Here is a 20455-nt window from a genome sequence, read left to right as displayed (position 1 = left end):
AAGCTCTCTCCATTAGGCCCTGCTGCTTCCTGGGGGCCCAAAGTTTTCAGTGGCACAAAGGATTTAGTTTCACAGGGCAGTGCAGGTTCCCCCAAACTCCCTCATTGTTTCCACCCCCCAAAAGCTGCTTTTCTAATCTAGCCCTTCCTGGTTGAAATACTACTCCAGGCAGAGGCCCAAACCAAGGGGTAGCCCAGCCCAAGGTGAAGTCCTGCCCAGGGGGTAGAACACAGGTTTGGGAATCAGAAAAACCTAGGTTCTAATCCCAGCTCTGGCACTTGTCTGCTGTGTGACCTTGGGCAAGTCACTTCACTTATCTTTGCCTCAGTTACCTCATCTGTAAAATGGGGATTAAGACTGTGAGCCACATGTGGGACAGGGATTGTATCCGACCTGATGAACTCTTATCTACCTCAGTGCTTCGAACAGTCCCCGAAATATAGTAAGTGCTTATCAGGTACCACAGTTATTATTATTATTATTATAGTAAGTGGTTAACTAATACTATAAACAAAACAAAAAAAAACAGAAGAAAGAAATCATGGGGACCAAGAGGAAAGGACTCTAGCTCTCTCCTCGTTGAGCCTTCTCAGAGGTGCCCTGTAACTCAGGGAAGAAGGCTTCAAGATTTCATTTCTTTCCTCTCATTCCTTTGAGGGTTAGGGAGCTCAGAAAAGGTGGCCGGTAGACCCTTTATTATGGTATTTGGTGCCAGTCACTGTTCTAAGCGCTGGGGTAGATACAGAGTCATCAGGTTGTATACCATCCATGTCCCACATGGGGTTCACACTTATGGAGGAGGAAGAGAAGCAGTGGGGGAGACAGCAGAAATCCAGTCTAACTCATTGGTGCCACAATCAGCACCTTAAAAGAAATCATTGTTAGTTGTTCATTATATTTTTTATATCCCAATTTTTACAGATAACTGAGGCACAGAGAAGTGAAGTGTTTTGCCCAGGGTTACATAGCAGACAAATAATAATGATGGCATTTATTTGCATATGTGCAAAGCACTGTTCTAAGCGCTTGGGGGGATACAAGGTGATCAGGATGTCCTATGTGGGGCTCACAGTCTTAATCCCCATTTTACAGATGAGGTAACTGAGGCCCAGAGAAGTTAAGTGACTTGCCCAAAGTCACACAGCTGACAAGTGGCAGAGCCAGGATTAGAGCCCATGACCTCTGACTCCCCAGACTGTGCTCTTTCCACTGAGCCACGCTGCTTCCTTAAGCATTTTCCCTGCTGACAAATGGCAGAGCTGGAATTTGAACCCAGATCCTTCTAACTCCCAGGCCCACGCTCTATCCACTAAATCACGCTGCTCGTTATGGGGAGGGATTGTCTCTCTTTATTGCTGTATTGTACTTTCCCAAGTGCAGTAAGCGCTCAATAAATATGAATGAATGAATGAATGAATATCCTCAAGGAGCTGCAAGGATTTGGGGACTCCCTGCAGCCCAGTCACCGGGTTGTGGTTGAGGCCAGAGCTGTGCCAGGGAGAGAGTGAGAGAGAATATGCCATGTGGCATCGGTATTTTTCCAGGGAAAATGCCACATCTCTTTCCCTGAGTGGGAAGGTTCAGTACAGCAGCCGAGGAACTGTGAAAATGGGAAGACAGTGACTCCTGCGTCCAGAGCTCCCGAGGAGGAAAGAAAACTCGAGCCTCCCCTTGGCTCACTGCCCCACCGTGAAGCAGGTGCCAGAGAACCGTGCCAACCTGCCGGCCCCAGAGACCAAATTTATTCTCAAGTGTGGGCAAAGCTCGGCCGCCCTTCCCCACAGTCACCCTCTGCCAATGTGCCTGTCCCAAGACCCAGAGTGAGCCCGCTGTAGGGGGCACTGAGCAGAGCCGGGGCAGGGTTCCTTATCTGGCATCCAGTTAGTATCCAAGACCCTCATTTGCTCTTGTACATCTGTTTCTGCTGCCAGGCCCAAACCAGCAGAAGCACCGCCCACTCAGGCCAGTGTCAGTATCCTTCCTCTCTCTCCTGCTCCCGAACGATTGGAAAGCAACATGATCTAGTGGAAAGAGCAAGGGCCTAGAAATAAGAGGACCTGGGTTCTGATTCTGCTTCCACCACGTGCTAGGTGACCCTGGCCAAGTCACTTAACTTCTCTGTGCCCTGTTACTTCATCTGTAAAATGGGGATGAAGACTGTGAGCCCCATGTGGGTCATGGACTGTGTCCAATCTGATTAGCTTGTAACTACCCCAGCAGTTAGTACAGTGCCTGGCCCCTAGTAAGTGCTTAACAGATACCAGCATGGCGCAGTGAAAAGAACATGGGCCTGGGAGTCAGAAAGTCATGGGTTCTAATCGCGGCTCTGTCGCTTGTCTGTTGTGTGACCTTAGGCAAGTCACTTCACTTCTCTGGGCCTCAGTTCCCTCATCTGTAAAATGGGGATTGGAGACTGTGAGCCCCACATGGGACGGGGTCTGTTTCCAACCCGATTTTCTCCGGCGCTTGGAACAGTGCTTGGCACATAGTAAGCACTTAACAAATACCATCATGATTATACCATTTTTTTAAAAAGCCCAGTACTAAGCACAGGAGTAGATACAAGATGAATGTAGAAGCCCAAGTCAGGAAGAAGAGAAAGAAAAACACTTCTAAATCATATCTGGGACAAGGGTGAGATCAAGTGCCTTCCCCTGAACTTCAAGAAGGGCAGGTTTAAAAAGTAAGATTTCCAAAAGGCAGAGGTTTGGAACATTCTTTTTAAAGCACCCTCTTCACAATAGCTGTTCTTGTCATCACCTCTGGATGGATGGATGTGTGTGTGAGAGCTGACTGCCCTTTGTGTCAGAGAACAATACAGATACGAATGACAATGTTTCACCTCTGTGATCTAAAGACCTGAAACGCAGGACAACCACTGTTAGCACCTGGGGGAACTGAGGAGGCCAGATCCGCTTCCCCGGAAGAGAGCCTGGAGCCCTGAGGGGTAAGAGGGCCCGGAGCCGGCTGCTGGGCTGCAGCTGGACTTAATAATAATAATAATGTTGGTATTTGTTAAGTGCTTACTATGTGCAGAGCACTGTTCTAAGCTCTGGGGTAGATACAGGGTCATCAGGTTGTCCCACGTGAGGCTCACAGTCTTAATCCCCATTTTACAGATGAGGGAACTGAGGCACAGAGAAGTTAAGTGACTTACCCACAGTCACACAGCTGACAAGTGGCAGAGCCAGAATTCGAACCCATGATCTCTGACTCCCAAGCCCGGGCACTTTCCACTGAGCCACGCTGCTTCTTCCTGAGAGGCTTGAGGGCTCTCAGGAAGATGAGGACCCAGCCTGTCCAGCCATTTTCTGGAGACCCCGCCAAGAGGACCTGCCATCCCAGCGCTGCTCCAGAGACAGGTCTTGGATCACCTGCCCTGGTCTGAGACACTAGGGTTCTGAATATCAGGATTTTTGGGTGATACTTAGAGAAACAACGTGGCCTAGTGCGATAGAGCACAGGCCTGGGAGTCAGAAGGACCTGCGTTCAAATTGCGGCTCTGCCGCTTGTCTGCTGTGTGACCGTGAGTGAGCAAGTCACTTCACTTCTCTGTGCCTCAGTTACCCCATCGGTAAAATGGGGATTAAGACTGGGAGCCCCATGTGGGAGTTGGTCTGTGTCCAACCTGATTAGCTTGTGTCTATTCCAGCACTTAGAACAGTGCCTGGAACATAGTAAGCACTTAACAAAAACCATTTTTTTGAAAACAGAACAGACTGGAGATAAAATCCTGGGGGGTGCGTGGGTAGGTTGACTGCTGGAGGGCTTTACCACCTGCAAAGCTAGTATTCCCCGGGACCAGGGTTGTGTCTGACCCAATTATCTCATATCTACTCCATCATGTAATACATCGCTTGGCCCATAGTAAGCAGTAAGTATTTACCTCTGTTTTTAAGTAAACCTTCCAAACTCCATCCATGGCTCTGCCCACTGCATTTTAGTGTTGGGGATTCCCACCAGGCAGAAAACCCAACAGGAGGATGAAGAAGAGGTAGACGACCTTCCTGGGCCATGCCGTCACAAACATGATGCTTCATGTGGCCAATCAATCGGATCTATTAAGCGTCTACAAAGTGTAGAGCATTGTACTGAGCGCTTGGGAGAGGGCTATAGAATTAGCAGACATGATCCCTGCCGTCGAGGGCCTTACAGCCCACCAGCATCTGACAGTTATACAGTACAGCCAGACTTCAGCTGGCTGTCTTTTGACCGATACTAAAAGGGACTGGATTAAATTCTTGGCGCTAAGCTTCCCACCACCTCAGCTCCTGCCGAGAAGTTCTAGGATTGAGACACTGCTGCAGACTCCACGGCGACCTGGGAGGGGAGCATAAAGGCTCCGGAGTCCACTGGAGAAGCGCTCTGATGCGTTCATGAAATCAGCTTAGTTCCTTAAAATAACAGCTTTGACATCATTACGTTGTCGTAGGTGCTTGGTGTGGTATGTGTGACGTCATTTGAGTCTCCCTGTCTGGTTTTGGGGAGGATGCCCCTAACTAATCAATAAATCAATCTACCTATCAGTTGTATTTACTGAACATTTACTGTGTGCAGAGCTTTGTACTAAGTGCTTGGGATAGTACAGTACAACAGATTCAGTGGAGATGTTCCCTGCTCAGCTAAACCCTCTTTTTCCCCCTTTCCCTCTGCTCCTCCACCTCTCCCTTCCCATCCCCACAGCACTGTACTCGTCCGCTCAACTGTATATATTTCCATTACCCTATTTATTTTGTTAATGAATTGTACATTGCCTTGATTCTATTTAGTTGCCATTGTTTCTACGAGATGTTCTTCCCCTTGACTCTATTTATCGCTATTGTTCTCGTCTGTCCGTCTCCCCCGATTAGACCGTAAGCCCGTCAAATGGCAGGGACTGTCTCTATCTGTTGCCGACTTGTTCATTCCAAGCGCTTAGTACAGTGCTCTGCACATAGTAAGCGCTCAATAAATACTATTGAAGAAACTTGTAGTCTAGAGGGGGAGACAGACATTAAAATAAATTACGGATGTGGACATAAGTGCCGTGGGGCTGAGGGTGGGGGTGATAAAAGGGGTATAAATCCAAGGGTATTTTCCAGGCATGCAATGTGATATAATGGCATCAATTGAACCACCCAAATCTAGGCCATTTCTCCAGGGGGACCCCTGATTCCACACACCCCCTCCCCCTATGTGCGTGCATTATTTGCCCCAGAACTTTGCAATCAATCAGTGAGTCAAGCACTGTACTAGTTTTTGGGAGAGGACAATAGAGTTAATAGTCATAATCCCTGCTCTCAAAGAATTCACAATCTAGCCTTTCCTCCATCTGAACTATGGAATTCCACCAGAAGGGCCGAGAGGTAGAGGGAGCCTGGGTGCTTAGCCCGTTGTGGTCGGAGAATGTACTCTCCCAAAAGTTTAGTACAGCGACCTGCACGCAGTAAACGCTCGATAAATATGATTGATTGAATGACTAAAATCAGAACACCTTACAGAGAGGCATCCAGTAGCATAGCTGTAACCGAGTAGAGACGGATTTATGGAAAACCAGAACAGTGGCCACTTGAGTGAAGAGAAAGTCAAGCTACATTAGAGATTCAACTAGTGGGAAATGACCTAAAAAGCAGAATATGTCCAGATCAGCAAGGCCCGCAGAGCTGGAGGAATTGACTGACAGTCTTGGAGAGCCATTAGTCAGTGGTTCTGAGGGGCCGTGAAGGAGAGGGCCTACCCACCGGATGCAAGAAAACCTGGGCCCGAGTAAAACAGACCGAGGAGCCATTTCATCCATGTTAAATCTCCACAGGATTAACTCTCGAGGCCGGTCACCTGCTGCCTTCCATCTGCACGTCCCCCAAGGGGAAGGGGTTTAAACTACAGTAAGATAAATTTAGGTTAAGAAATTTCCCAGAGATCAGAAACACTGGGATTGGCTCTAGGAGAGGTGAAGTGGTGGACTCTCCTTCCTTGGAGGTATTTGAGGTGAAGGTTATCCAGATTGAGTTGATGCAAGGGCAGTGTTGCCTAGTGGAAGGAATATAGGTCTGGGAGTCAGGGGACTTGGGTTCTAATCCTGGTTCCACCTCTTGCCTGCTGCGTGACCTTTGGCAAGTCACTTCACTTCTTCAGTTTCCACATCTGTAAAATAGGGATGAAATACTTGTTCTCCCTTCTCCTAGACTGAGCCCAATCTGATGATCTTGTATCAACCCCAACTCTTGGTTCAGTGGTTAGCACATAGTAAGGCCTTAACATATACCACAATATTAGTGGAAAGAGCCCGGGCTTAGGAGTCAGTTCACGGGTTCGAATCCCGGCTCTGCCGCTTGCCAGCTGTGTGACTTTGGGCAAGTCACTTAACTTCTCTGTGCCTCAGTTACCTCATCTGTAAAATGGAGATTAAAACCGTGAGCCCCACGTGGGACAACCTGATCTCCTTGTATCCACCAGCGCTTAGAACAGTGCTTTGCACATAGTAAGCGCTTAACAAATACCACCATTTATTATTAGTCCTGTGATTCTATGGTTTGCACACCACTCTGCCTCTGTCTCCCCCTCCCCACTCCATTCCATCCTGTCCCTGCATGTGGGAGACCAGGTATACAGATGACAAAGCACTCCTCCTCTCAGCGTGGCCTAGTAGAAAGAACACAGGCCTGGGAGTCAGAGAATGTGGGTTCTAATCCCTGCTCTGCCACATGTCTGCTGTGTGACCCTGGGCAAATCCCTTAATGTACCTGTAATCCTCATCTGTAAAATGGGGATTAAGACTATGAGCCCCATGTGGGACAGGGACCGTGTCCAACCTGATTACCTCGTATCTACCCCAGCACTTAGAACAGTGCTTGGCGTATAGTAAGCGCTTAACAAATACCACAATTTGTATTATTAATATTATCTACTCCCTGGCTATACACCTGCAGCTAGAACTGGTCAGGTCTCACCTGAATCTTGGGGTACAGAACAATATCAGTGTGCAGAGATTATTTGTTGTGGGCGGGGAACATGTCTACCAACTCTGTTGTACTCTCACAAGCGCTCAGTATAGCGCTCTGCACAAAGAAAGCACTCAATAAATACTACCGAATGATTGATTAGTGAATTAAAGGTCATGGTCCAGTCTGCCTCAGGCCACAGCCTGACCTCTACCCCTCGGGAGCATCCCCGGATGGTTCAGTCTCAGGGGTCGGAAAGGACAGGCGACTTGGGGGAGGCCACCGGGCCGACCCAGCTGAGGACCCAAGGGCCGCCCCGTGTACCCTGGAGAGCAGCTGTTCAGAGTGAGTCAGCATCTCCCCGGTTCCAGTTGGGTTTGAAAAATGTGTCAGCGCTGAGCCCTCCCCGCCTTCCAGGGCTCCGGGGGAGTTCCAAAAGCAGAACGAAATATGGCCTCTACCCTCGAGGAGAGGAGTTTAAGGACAGAAGAGATCCCAAATACTTCTGAGCTCTTTCTAGAGACAGTGGCTCTAACTGTGGTATTTGGTAAGAAGTGCTTACTACGTGCCAAGCACGCTACTAAACGTGGGAGTAAATCCTTCCGGGGAAAAGAGCTAGTCAGTCATTAGTATTTATTGAGCACGTACTGTGTGCTGAGCACTCTACTGAGTGCTTGGAAGAGTCCACTATAACAATAAACACATTCCCTGCCCACAGTGAGCTTAAAGTCTAGAGAAAGAGACAGACATTAATATAAAAAAATTACAGAAGTGTATTTAAGTGCTGTGGAGCTGGGAGGGGGTGAACAAAGGGAGAAAGGGCGACACAGAAGAGAGTGGGAGAAGAGGAAAGGAGGGCTTAGGAAAAACTTCTTGGTGATACGCCTTCAATAAAGCTTTGAATGGGGGTGGAGAGTAATTGTCTGTCCGATATAGAGAGAGAGGGCTTTCCAGGCCAGAGGCAAGACATAGGTGAGAGGTGGGTGGCAAGATAGACAAGATGGAGGTACAGTGAGAAAGTTGGCATTAGAAGAGCAAAGTGGGCGGGCAGGGTTGTAGTAGAGAGTAGCAAAGTGAAGTAGAGATGGTGGCTGAAACCATGTAAGCAGGTGAATTCCTCAAGACAGTCAGCGTGGAGCAAGAGAAGGAGAGGACCCAGGACCAAAGACTTCTGGCCACAAGCAGTTAAAGAGTGTAGAATGGACAAAGTGCCAGTGACCAAAAGTGAAAAGGAGCAGCCACAGAAGTAGGAGGCAAACCAAGAGAGTATAGGGTCAGGGAAGCCGAAGCCTGAGAGAGTTTCTGGGAGGAAGGAGGGATCAATAATAATAATAATGTTGGTATTTGTTAAGCGCTCACTATGGGCAGAGCACTGTTCTAAGTGCTGGAGTAGATACAGGGTAATCAGGTTGTCCCACGTGAGGCTCACAGTCTTCATCCCCATTTTACAGATGAGGTAACTGAGGCACAGAGAAGTCAAGTGACTTGCCCACAGTCACACAGCTGACAAGTGGCAGGGCTGGGATTCGAACCCATCACCTCTGACTCCCAAACCTGTGCTTTTTCCACTGAGATCAACAGTGTCAAAGGCTTACCCTATTTATTTTGTTATGAGACATACATCCCCTGGATTCTATTTATTGCTATTGTTTTTGTGTTCTGTCTCCCCCGATTAGACTGTGAGCCCGTCAGTGGGCAGGGACTGTCTCCATCTGTTGCCGAATTGTCCATTCCAGGCACTTAGTACAGAGCTCTGCACATAGTGAGCGCTCAATAAATACTATTGAATGATTGAATGAATGAATGATTTGTCAAAGAAGTGAAAGAGATTGAGGGAAGAGTAAAGTCCTGTAGATAGAGCCTGGAGGAGGTCTTTGAAGACCTTGCTGAGTTTGATCTCAGTAGAGGGAAGGAAATGAAGTCCAGACTTAAGAAGAGAGATGATGTTAATAAGCAAAGAGAGTGCCTATGTGTGATGCACCTGTTACACATCTTGCTATCGTTCCTAAGTTTGTAAAAATAATAATGGCATTTAGTGCTTACTATATGCCAAGCGCTGGGGTAGATACAAAAGAATCAGACTGGACACAGTTCCTGTCCCACACGGGGTTCCCAGGGAAGCAGCGTGGCCCAAGGGATATAATAATAATCATAATGTTGGTATTTGTTAAGCGCTTACTACGGGCAGAGCACTGTTCTAAGCGCTGGAACAGATACAAGGTCATCAGGTTGTCCCACGTGAGGCTCACAGGCTTCATCCCCGTTTTACAGATGAGGTCACTGAGGCACAGAAAAGTGAAGTGACTTGCCCACAGTCACACAGCTGACAAGTGGCAGAGTCTCACTCTAGGCTTCAAGGCTCTCCATCACCTTGCCCCTTCCTACCTCTCCTCCCTTCTCTCTTTCTACCGCCCACCCCGCACGCTCCGCTCCTCTGCCGCCCACCTCCTCGCCGTCCCTCGGTCTCGCCCATCCCGCCGTCGACCCCCGGGTCACGTCCTCCCGCGGTCCTGGAACGCCCTCCCTCCTCACCTCCGCCAAACTGATTCTCTTTCCCTCTTCAAAACCTTACTTAAAAATCACCTCCTCCAAGAGGCGTTCCCAGACTGAGCTCCTCTTCCCCCTCTACTCCCTCTGCCATCCCCCCTTTACCTCTCCGCAGCTAAAGCCTCATTTTCCCCTTTTCCCTCTGCTCCTCCACCTCTCCCTTCCCATCCCCACGGCACTGTACTCGTCCGCTCGACTGTATATATTTTCGTTACCCTATTTATTTTGTTAATGAATTGTACATCGCCTCGATTCTATTTAGTTGCCATTGTTTCTACGAGATGTTCTTCCCCTTGACGCTGTTTAGTGCCATTGTTCTTGTCTGTCCGTCTCCCCCGATTAGACCGTAAGCCCGTCAAACGGCAGGGACTGTCTCTATCTGTTGCCGACTTGTTCATCCCAAGCGCTTAGTACAGTGCTCTGCACATAGTAAGCGCTCAATAAATACTATTGAATGAATGAATGAAAGAGTCGGGATTCGAATCTCTGACCTCTGACTCCCAAGCCCAGGCTCTTTCCACTGAGCCACGCTGCTTCTCTATGTAGAGCGTGGGCCTGGGAGACAGAAGGTTCTAATCCCGACTCACCGCTTGTCTGCTGTGTGGCCTTGGGCAACTCGCTTAACTTCTCTGTCCCTCAGTTATCTCATCTGTAAAATGAGGATTAAGACTGTGAGCCCTATGTTGGACATGGACTGTATCCAGCCTGATTGCCTTGTATCTACCCCAGGTCTTAGAACAGTGCCTGGCACAGAGAGGTTAGTTAAATGGCTTTTTCAGAATCATCCAGCAGGCAAGCGGCAGATCCAGGATGGGAACCCAGGTTCATTCATTCATTCATTCAATCGTATTTATTGAGCGCTTACTATGTGCAGAGCACTGTACTAAGCGCTTGGAATGAACAAGTCGGCAACAGATAGAGACAGTCCCTGCCGTTTGACGGGCTTACGGTCTAATGGGGGGAGACAGACAGACAAGAACTATGGCAATAAATAGAGTCAAGGGGAAGAACATCTCGTAAAAGCAATGGCAACTAAACAGAATCAAGGTGTCCTGACTCCCAGCCCCCTGCTGTTTCTGCTAGGCTATGCTGAACTCCTTGGGAGTTTTGCATCCACAATGAGGGCCAATGTGAGAGTAGAACCTCCTTAGCTATTCTAGCCCAGAGCTAGTGAGATTAGTTTCTCCTCCCTAGTCCCCTCTCTTAAAGAATCACAGACTTGAGACTTACCCCGAGCCCCATTCCCCTGTCTTCAGGAATGACTACGCTGATGGTCAGGTATAGATTTGCCCGGATGGGTCATGGCTTACCAACTCTTCCAAAATCTCCAGTTTGACCCGTTCCAGGGACCCCAGAATGCCAGAGGTGGGCAGGATCTCCAGAACTACCTGGCCCAGACAACCTCTGTCATTTCTCCAAATGTCAAGGTCATTTGAATTCTAATAATAGTAATCGTGGTATTTGTTACGCATTGACTATGTGTAAAGCACCGTTCTAAACTTTGGGGTAGATTCGAGGTAATCGGGTCCCACAAGAGGCTCACAGCCTGAGTAATGATAATAATAATGTTGGTATTTGTTAAGTGCTTACTGTGTGCAGAGCACTGTTCTAAGCGCTGGGGTAGATACAGGGTAATCAGGTTGTCCCACGTGAGGCTCACAGTCTTAATCCCCATTTTACAGATGAGGGAACTGAGGCACAGAGAAGTTAAGTGACTTGCCCACAGTCACACAGCTGACAAGTGGAAGATCAAGGATTCGAACCCATGACCTCTGACTCCCAAGCCCGTGCTCGTTCCACTGAGCCATCCCCTTTTTGCAGATGAGGAAACCGAGGCATGGAGAAGTTAAGTGGCTAGCCCAAGGTCACACAGCCAACAGACGGCAGAGCCAGGATTGGGAACCAGGTCCTTCCGACTCCCTGGCCCGTGCTCCGTCCGCTAGGCCACGCTCCTTCTCGGTCTTTGCGCTGGCATCCGAAAGGATTCCCTTCCTGGCCGTGGAAGGAAGAGAATCGGTCTGGAAAAAACGGCAAAACGCGAGCCCTGACTCTCCCCTTCTCTGGAGAGAATGGAGTTTCCCAGAGAGCGATGGCCGATGGCCAGAGCTGGAGCTGGACCTTCCTTCGTCTGGACCTTGATGAAGGAAGGAGGAAGAGACCTGTTGCCCCCTAGTGGCTTTTATTTGCCCAGACAATAATAATGTTGGTATTTGTTAAGCGCTTACTATGTGCCAAGCACTGTTCTAAGCACTGGGGTAGACACGGGACAATCAGGTTGTCCCACGTGGGGCTCACAGTCTTAATCCCCATTTTACAGATAAGGTGACTGAGGCACCGAGAAGTGAAGTGACTTGCCCAAAGTCACACGGCTGACAAGTGGCCGAGCTGGGATACGAACCCATGACCTCTGACTCCAAAGCCCGTGCTCTTTCCACTGAGCCCACGCTGCTTCTCTAAAGCCCCATTCCCTACTCTCCACCCCAAAGGACCAGTAGTGGGGTGATGGGCCCGGGGTGGAGCCCCTTCCCTAGCCCCTCTCCCCTTCCCCGCCAGGTCCCGCGCTGCCCTGACAGAGCAGGGTAATGGCAGAGTGAGGGAGAAATTCAGCTCGGATGGGAAGGTCATGGAGGCTCCTACAGCCCTCCAGAAAATTTATCTCATTTGGGGATGGCCCCTGGGGCTCCTCTCTGCTTCCCAGATTCCTTTCTGACGAGGCCTCCCTTCCCTAGGCATCCATCTCCATTTTTATTGGCAGCAGGCGGGAGGGTCTAGTGGATAGAGTAAGGGCCTGGGAGTCAGAAAGACCTGGGTTTTAATCCCGGCTCCTCCGCTCGTCCGCTCTGTGACCCCGGACAAGTCGCTTCACTTATCTGCGCCTCAGTTCCCTCATCCGTAAAATGGAGATTAAGACCGTGAGCCCCCTGTGGGACATGGACTGTGTCCAACCGATTAGCTTATATAATAATGTTGGTATTTGTTAAGCGCTTACTATGTGCAGAACACTGTAATAAGCGCTGGGGTAGATACGGGGTAATCAGGTTTTCCCACGTGAGGCTCACCGTCTTAATCGCCATTTTCCAGATGAGACAAGTGAGGCACAGAGAAGTGAAGTGACTTGCCCAAAGTCACAAAGCTGACAGGTGGCAGAGTTGGGATTCGAACCCATGACCTCTGACTCCCAAGCCCGGGCTCTTTCCACTGAGCCACGCTCCTTCTCTAATATCTACCCCCAGCACTTAATACAGTGTCTGGCACATAGTAAATACTTAACAAATACCATGAAAAATTGTCCTGGGGGCAAGAGGAAACGAGGGTTTGTAGATCAGGTGAGAGGTTGGGGCCGAGAGGGAGATGGGACCCAGTGAACAAGAGTGGAAGACCCCCAGGGTCAGTCTTCCCTGTGGCCCAGGCGAGGGACAGGTGGCTAGAGCACAGGCTTGGGAGTCAGAAGGACCTGGGTTCTAATGCCGGCTCCATCGCTTGTCTTCTGTGTGATCTTGGGCAAGTCGCTTTATTTCTCTGGGCCTCAGTTCCCTCATCTGAAAATGGGGATTGTGACTGTGAGCTTTGTATGAGACAGGGACCGTGTCCGACCCGATTATCATGTATCCACCTCAGCGCTTAATACAGTGCTTGGCATGTAGTTAGCGCTTAACAAACACCACAATTAGTGTTATTACTATGAGGGTATGCAGGCCTCTCACTCCCCCTCCCCAGAGCGCAGAACCCAAGGACCCTTACCCGCCCCACGACCCCCAGGCAAACGGGAGCCCACCCAGCGGCACCCTAACCCTACTCTGCGCTCTTTCCCCACCCAGCGAAAAGATGAGTGCCGGCTCCATCGAGCAGGAGCCCACACGCAAGCTGGCATGTTGCGGCGTGCCCCTCATCACCGAGGACATGCAGTCCCTCACCATCCGAACCCTCGCCAGCACCGACATCCACAAACACTACGACCTGATCCGGGAGCTCGGCAAGGGCACTTACGGAAAGGTGGATCTCGTCTCCCACAAGAGCACAGGTAACCCCTGGACGGGAACGGGGAGGGGGTCCGGCCCTCAGTCGGGGTCCTTGGGGCTCCTCCGGGGAGGTCGGCGGGCAAGGTGGGGGGCTGGGATGGGAAAGAAATTGGGGGATTCGGTGGGCCGGGAGCAGATGTGTCCGGGTGGGGAATGACCCTTCTACGTGGAGAGGCTGGCCACCGAGGGGAGGGGGCACCCCTGGTTATGTGCCCCCCAGCTTATATCCCCTTGCTCGTCCAATTGGCCAGTCCCCAGAAAGCCAGTTTCTTGCTCGGGTACCCCCGGAGGGATCCGGGCATCTGCTGATGGAGATCAGAGGCCTCAGGGGTGCTTGGGAGAAGGACGTGGGGTCTGGTCCTCAGAGTTCCCTCACTTCTCCCCTCCCACCCCCCGCTGCCTCCCGCCCGAGAATTGCAATCAGGCAGGATCGGCAGCCCCTTCCAAAAGACAGCTTGTCCATCCCCCGCCTCTGGACCCAAAGTGGAAATCTTCCTCGTTGGCCCTGGGCAATCCAGGGGATGCAGTGTGTCCTACTAGATAGACCACAGGTCTGGGAGTCAGAAGGACCTGGCTTCTAATCCCAGCTCTGCCACTTGTCTGCTGTGTGGCATCGGGCAAGTCACCTCACTTCTCGGGCCTCAGTTCCCTCCTCTGTAAAATGGGGATTGAGACTGTGAGCCCCAGGTGGCACAGGGACTGTGCCCAGCCTGATTACCTTGTATTACCTTGCGCCTGGCACATACTAAGCGCCCTAACGAATACCACTGAAAAAAACCCCACCCATCCAGGGTTAATGCCCTCACTAACAGAAAGTTCTCTGTGTTATCTCCCATCAACCCTCGTGCCGAGGTTTAAAGATATTTTGTCTGGTTTTATTCTCAGTGGAGATGGCCGCTATTTCTGCATAGTCACCCTTCAGACTCTTAACCTGGTCAGCTCCTCACCCCCTCACCTCCAAACTAAACGAGCCCCACACTCCTCTCACCCTTCCTCCCGGGCCCCGTTTTGTACTCCTTGAATCTTGTACTCCGGGGCTCCCCTCCGGACCTTCTTTAAGGAAATGAAGATAATCGTGAAAACAGATAACCGAGGCAAAAGCCCAGCGATTGCCTGGAGTCAGAGGGCTCAGAATGGATGTGAATTTCCAAACCCTCGTCTCCGCCCAGGCCCCTTCCCCGCCTCTCCCCTTCCACCCGGAGCCATCCTAGCAGGAAGAAGCAATCAGGGCGGCGACGGTCCGGCTGAATGGGCTCATTGTGAGCCACCTGCCAGTGCCGGCTCTCGCCATCTCGCTGCTGCTGGGACCGGAGGCTCCGGGTATCTGCATTCAGGCCGCCACCTTCCTGGGCTGCCGGCCCAAGTCTTGAGCTGAGGGAAATGTGTCCGATTCCCCAGCTCTGCCCAACTTCCCAAGGCTACCGGCTGGTGGCCTTGACCCGGGGATGGGGACGCCTGAAAACGCTCCTCCCCACTTTCTTAGCCAAGCTCCCCAGAGAGAATATGGGAGTGGGAACCCCTCGGTGCACACGGCCATGCATGGGAAGAGAGATGTGGATAGATATACAAGCCCAAGGGTGTGGTTCTGTGCATATCCACAGGGATATATGATGTGTACCTGCATGTCTAAGTCCAAGGGGGTGAGTGCTTGCATGTATCTAGGATTATAGGTGTACAAGTCCATGGACATGGGTGCGTGCAAGTGCATACAAGTCCATGGGTGTAGGTGTGTGCATATACCCAGGGATATATGTGTACAAGCCCACGAATGTGGGTGCATGCAGCGTGAAACAGCATGGCTTAGTGGAAAGAGCACGGGCTTGGGAGTCAGAGGTCATGGGTTCTAATCCCGGCTCCACCACTGATCAGCTGTGTGACTTTGGGCAAGTCACTTAACTTCTCTGTGCCTCAGTTCCTTCATCTGTAAAATGGGGATTAAGACTGTGAGCCCCACGTGGGACAACCCGATTACCTCGTATGAACCCCAGCGCTTAGAACAGTGCTTTGCACATAGTAAGTGCTTAACACTTAATACCATAATTATTATCATTATGTGCATCAGGATGCGGCCATATGTAGCAGGACTCAATCAATCAATCAATTATATTTACCGAGCACTTACTGTGTGCAGAGCACTGTATTAAGCTCTTGGCACAGGCTTGAGGGAATGCTTGGACATAGCATTATGTGTATAAGCACACGATTTGGGGTGTGCGTGAGTCCCTGTGGACACCGAGAAATTGGTGTGTATTCAATTGAGCGTTTCTGTTTTTGCATAGAAACACCCTTCATCAGCATCTCCCCAGTATCCATTCATCACAGTGAAAATAGGTGGCTTTACTCTGAGAGTGTCATTTGAAATGGGCTCTCAAGCCGCTTCGTGAGTGATAGAATCATTTTACGACCAGGGGAATCGGAATAATGCTGTGTAATGGTCAGAGAGAGTCCTGAATGTGACACCCAGATCTAATTGACCGTTTGCATTTTCCAGGGTACTGTTAGGACTAGGTGAGCCGTACTGAGCTCATCTGCCCCGTCCCCCTGCCTCCAGGAAAGCTTCCTCTAAACCATTCGCAAAAGAGGGACATCTGACCTCTTCTTAGAGATCTCCAAGGAAGGGGCCTCCACACTTTTCCACGTTCACTTCCTCATGTCAGGCTCGAACCCTTCTGGCGTAGCCAGGGCAGCGACTCCTCTCATTTCTCATCAGATACCGGGCTGAAGGCCCAGAGCCAAGAGGGGCAGATGGGAGGGAGCGGCAGGACAAGCCCCTGAAGCCTCTTTTCTCCACCAGGTACCAAGATGGCACTGAAGTTTGTCAACAAGAGCAAGACCAAGCTGAAGAACTTCCTGCGGGAATTCAGCATCACCAACACCCTTTCCTCCAGCCCCTTCATCATCAAGGTCTTCGATGTCGTCTTTGAGACGGAGGACTGCTACGTCTTTGCACAGGAGTACGCGCCCGGGGGTGACCTCTTTGACATCATCCCACCTCAGGTACTGCCACTCTTCTTCTCCCGCCACTAACTGCAGGGCCCTGGGCCCCCTGCTGCGGTGGAGGGACAGAGAGGGCCGGGCCGGCCTCTCCCCTAGAGCCGAGGCCGGAGGAAGCCAGCTCTGTCGAGAAGTGTTAGGCAAGAGGGAAGGCCTCTTGAGAAACAACGCAATCTTGTGGAAAGATCACGGGCCTGGGAGTCAGGGGACCTGGGTTCTCATGCTGGCACTGCCTGCTGTGTGTGACCTTAAGCAAGTCCCTTAGCTTTTCAGGACTTCCGTTTCCTCATCTGTAAAATGAGGTTTCGCTTCCTGCTCTCCCTGCCCTTAAACAGCGAACCCCATGTGGAGCAGCAATTGTGTCCAACCCCATCGTCTTGTACCCAGCTCTGCCACTTGTCAGCTGTGTGACTGTGGGCAAGTCACTTAACTTCTCTGTGCCTCAGTTCCCTCATCTGTAAAATGGGGATTAAGTGTGAGCCCCACGTGGGACAACCTGATTCCCCTGTGTTTACCCCAGCGCTTAGAACAGTGCTCGGCACATAGTAAGCGCTTAACAAATACCAACATTATTATTATTATTATTACCTATTTTGGCACATAGTACCAAAAACTGAACAATTACCAAAATTATCAGTATTGTTAGGGCCTCGATCCCCCTTGTTGAGCATTAGTCCGGCCCTGCACCGGACCTTCTTGGGCTCTGCACCTATTGCTTCTGCCTAGAGTTTTAGGGCTCTGCTTCAGGCACCCCAGGAAAGGGATTGAATGGAGGGCTCCATCTGACCTGATCCTCCTCATGGATATCCTCATTATCGCAGTATTCATTGAGCACCCGCTACGTGCTGGATGCTTGGAAACGGAACGAAAGTATAGAACTCAATCTCGGGCTTCCAGGAGCCCCCAGTCCCCTGGGGGAAGACAAACGGACACAAACGGCCAGACAGACAGCTGGTCAAAGAGCAAGAGCCTGCCTGGCTAAATGATGCAAACCAGAAGCCAGAAATTTCAGTTAAAAAGAACAGACGAGTGGATGAACCCCGCGGGGATGAGTTGGGTTATGGGCGGGGGGCGAAGCCAGGAAGGTAGACGAGTCTTCGGGGAAGGCCTCCCGGAGGAGGCGGTCCTCAGGAAGGCGGGGAGGGACCGGCAAGTCAGTGGTCCCAGATGGAGGCAGGGCTCCAGCGGAGCAGACAGGCTGCACAGTGGGAGGGTGGGTCGGGGCAGCGGGATCAGGGGGCCCCCCTCTGATCCTTTGTCTTTCTCTCCATCTCCCTCTGCCTCTCTCTCTATCTCTGTCTCTCTGTCTCCGCATCTCTCCCCCCACCCCGCCCCCCTCCTCCGGCCGGTCCAGGTGGGGCTGCCCGAGGACATGGTGAAGCGCTGCGTGCAGCAACTGGGCCTGGCCCTGGACTACATGCACAGCAAGCACCTGGTGCACCGGGACATCAAGCCGGAGAACGTGCTGCTCTTCGACCGCGACTGCCGCCGGGTCAAGCTGGCCGACTTCGGCATGACCCGCAAGGCGGGCTGCCGGGTCAAGCGGGTCAGCGGCACCATCCCGTACACGGCGCCCGAGGTGTGCCGGGCGGGGCGGGCCGAGGGCCTGGCCGTGGACACCAGCATCGACGTGTGGGCCTTCGGCGTCCTCATCTTCTGCGTGCTGACGGGCAACTTCCCCTGGGAGGCCGCTTCGGCCACGGACGCCTTCTTCGAGGAGTTCGTGCGGTGGCAGAGGGGGCGCCTGGCGGGGCTGCCCTCCCAGTGGCGCCGCTTCACGGACCACGCCCTGCGCATGTTCCAGCGCCTGCTGGCCCTGGACCCGGAGAAGCGCTGCCCGGTCAAGGAGGCCTTCCACTTCATCAAGTACGAGCTGGTGACGGAAGCCCGCCGCCGGCCCTCCTGCCGCGGCCGCCGGCCCGCCGGGGACAAGCTCTCGGCCGGGCCCCTCCGCCACGAGACCCCCACCTCCTGCACCCCCGCCCCTCTGAAGCGGACCGTCCTGACCGAGAGCGGAGGCGGGCCCTGCCTCTCCTCCGCCGACTCCAGCCTGCCGTCCCCGGGGCCTCCCGGCAGGACGGACGGCCGCCAGGACAAGGGCAAGGGCCAGATGGTCTTGGCCACAGCAATAGAGATATGCGTCTAGCCCCGCCCCCGGGGACCGGGGCCGGGTGGGGAGGCCGGGGAGAGGCGGTCCTAGAGGACCCCTCCCCGAGGAAGGGCTCGGCTCCCCTCGCCCCGCACCGCCGCCGGGCCAGGGGCCGGCAGGGGGTGGGGAAGGGGGGAGGCGGGCACCTCGGGATAGAGTAGCTCCGGCCCCTGGCTCCCCAACCCCAGAAGGAAACCTCCCTTTCTGCCAGACGTGGTCACAACAGGAGTAATGACCCAGTGAGAACTCTACCGAGATCGAAGGAGACTGAGAAGGCAGGATCCCTAAGGTTGTCAAACTCCCCGGGCGGGGCCGGGCACCCCGGGGGCAAGACCCTCATCCGCAACCCAGGGTGGCCCCCGAGGTGGCCAGTGGCACCGGAGCGGCCGGTGCCGGGAACAGGGAGCCAGAGCCCAGCTCTCCCCAACTCTATGCCAGCGCTTGTTTCCCCGGGCTCCTGATTTCAGTCTCCTCCTCCTCCTTCTCCTCCTCCTCCTCCTCCTCCTTCCTCCCCGACCCCACAGGGAGAGCCAGTGGTCGGTGACAGGGCTGGAGGAGCCGCTAGGGAAGCTGGATCATTTAACCAAATACCCGGTTGCGAGTGGACCTTTATCCTTATTAAGGGGTCGGGATCTCTGAGAGGCCAAGAGAAAAGGCTGGCTGGGGGTCTGGGCCCGGGGTTCCGGGCAGCAGCAGTGGCGACAGGGACGACAGTTGAGTAGGGGGATGCAGGAGATCCCGGGGGCTGCTTCCCCCAACTCACAGTGTGGCTGGACTGTCTGGGAGCTAGGGCTGACGGTGGAGACAGATGTGGGTATCTCATAGGTGTCTGAACTCCAGACTGCGTGGTTCCCCTGCCAGGGAAATACTTCAACCAGGAGGAAGATGGGGTGAAGTCCATCAGCCCTCCTAACCATCATCCTACTGACAGACCGACTACACTGAATATCTTCCAGATCCCATCTTTCCCTCCTCACTCACCCACAGGCTTCCCACCCCTTCCTGCTCCTCCACCTCCCCCTTCCTTCTCTTCCTTTTCCTAAGCCTTCTCCCCTTCTTCCTCCCCTCCTTCTCTTCCCCTTCTCCTCCTCTGCCCCTTCTTCCTCTTCCTCTCCCTTCTTTCTCCCTAGCACTCGACCTCCGCCTCTCACACCAGGCTTCCCCACCCCCTCCGTTGCCCACCCCATCTCCAGCCCGTTACTTCCTTCTCCTTGCCATGTAGGCAGCCTCCCCCCGGCCCCCTGGGATAGGCCAGCGATGTGCAGCCGGGGCGGCAGAGGCTCGTGGGCAGAGAAGACGAAGGAAGCTTCCCGCCCCTGTCTTCTGCAGTCCAGGACCCCGTGGTTCTGTGGTCAGTGGTGGGAAGCGGGAATCTTTAAGGATGCTGGGGTCACTGCCCAGCCTCTCTGAAAAAGCATCAGTTCAACCTTCTGCAAGTAGGACTTGGGGTTAGAAAAGATGAAAGATGGAAAGGGTTGGTTGGGCGGTAGCCGCTATGGGATGAAGGAGAGCCCAGAGAAGAGAGGCCCAGCATCTGGAATGGAGGGCCACAGCCTTGGTAGTCCTTGGTCCATGGTTTGCTCTGAGTCGCCTCCCTTCCCCTCACTCTTCCGGCCCTCCGGCGCAGAAGCTGGAAGAGGCCAGCAACTTAGGTAAAGGCTTAAACTCGATCCAGGGCTCTTAGGTGAGCTGCAGGAGGGTCCAGCCACCATTGCAGGCTGACCTAGGTACCTACAAAATGTAGCAAAACGTGTGTGTGTGTGTGTGTATGTGCGTGTTTCTGTGTGCAGGTTTGCGTGTGCGCGCGTGTGTGCGGGTGTGAGTGT

General features: G+C 52.5%; 1 protein-coding gene across 1 annotated transcript in view; it reads left to right on the top strand.

Annotated features, from left to right (window-relative positions):
* SBK1 (SH3 domain binding kinase 1) overlaps window positions 1-19673 on the top strand; it is a 120613-nt gene extending 100940 nt beyond the window's left edge. The window contains exons 2-4 of the mRNA XM_029048576.2: window positions 13286-13488; window positions 16281-16483; window positions 17835-19673. Coding sequence (XP_028904409.1) covers window positions 13286-13488; window positions 16281-16483; window positions 17835-18626 — 1198 coding nt within the window. The 3' untranslated portion in view covers window positions 18627-19673. The remainder of the gene's footprint in view (window positions 1-13285; window positions 13489-16280; window positions 16484-17834) is intronic.
* The last annotated feature ends 782 nt before the right edge of the window (window positions 19674-20455 follow it).

Source organism: Ornithorhynchus anatinus, chromosome 2 (assembly GCF_004115215.2).
Source record: "Ornithorhynchus anatinus isolate Pmale09 chromosome 2, mOrnAna1.pri.v4, whole genome shotgun sequence".
NCBI classification, from domain to species: Eukaryota; Metazoa; Chordata; class Mammalia; order Monotremata; family Ornithorhynchidae; genus Ornithorhynchus; species Ornithorhynchus anatinus.
The sequence above is the reverse complement of the archived record's forward strand: the minus strand, read 5'-3'. Positions and strand labels throughout refer to the sequence as shown.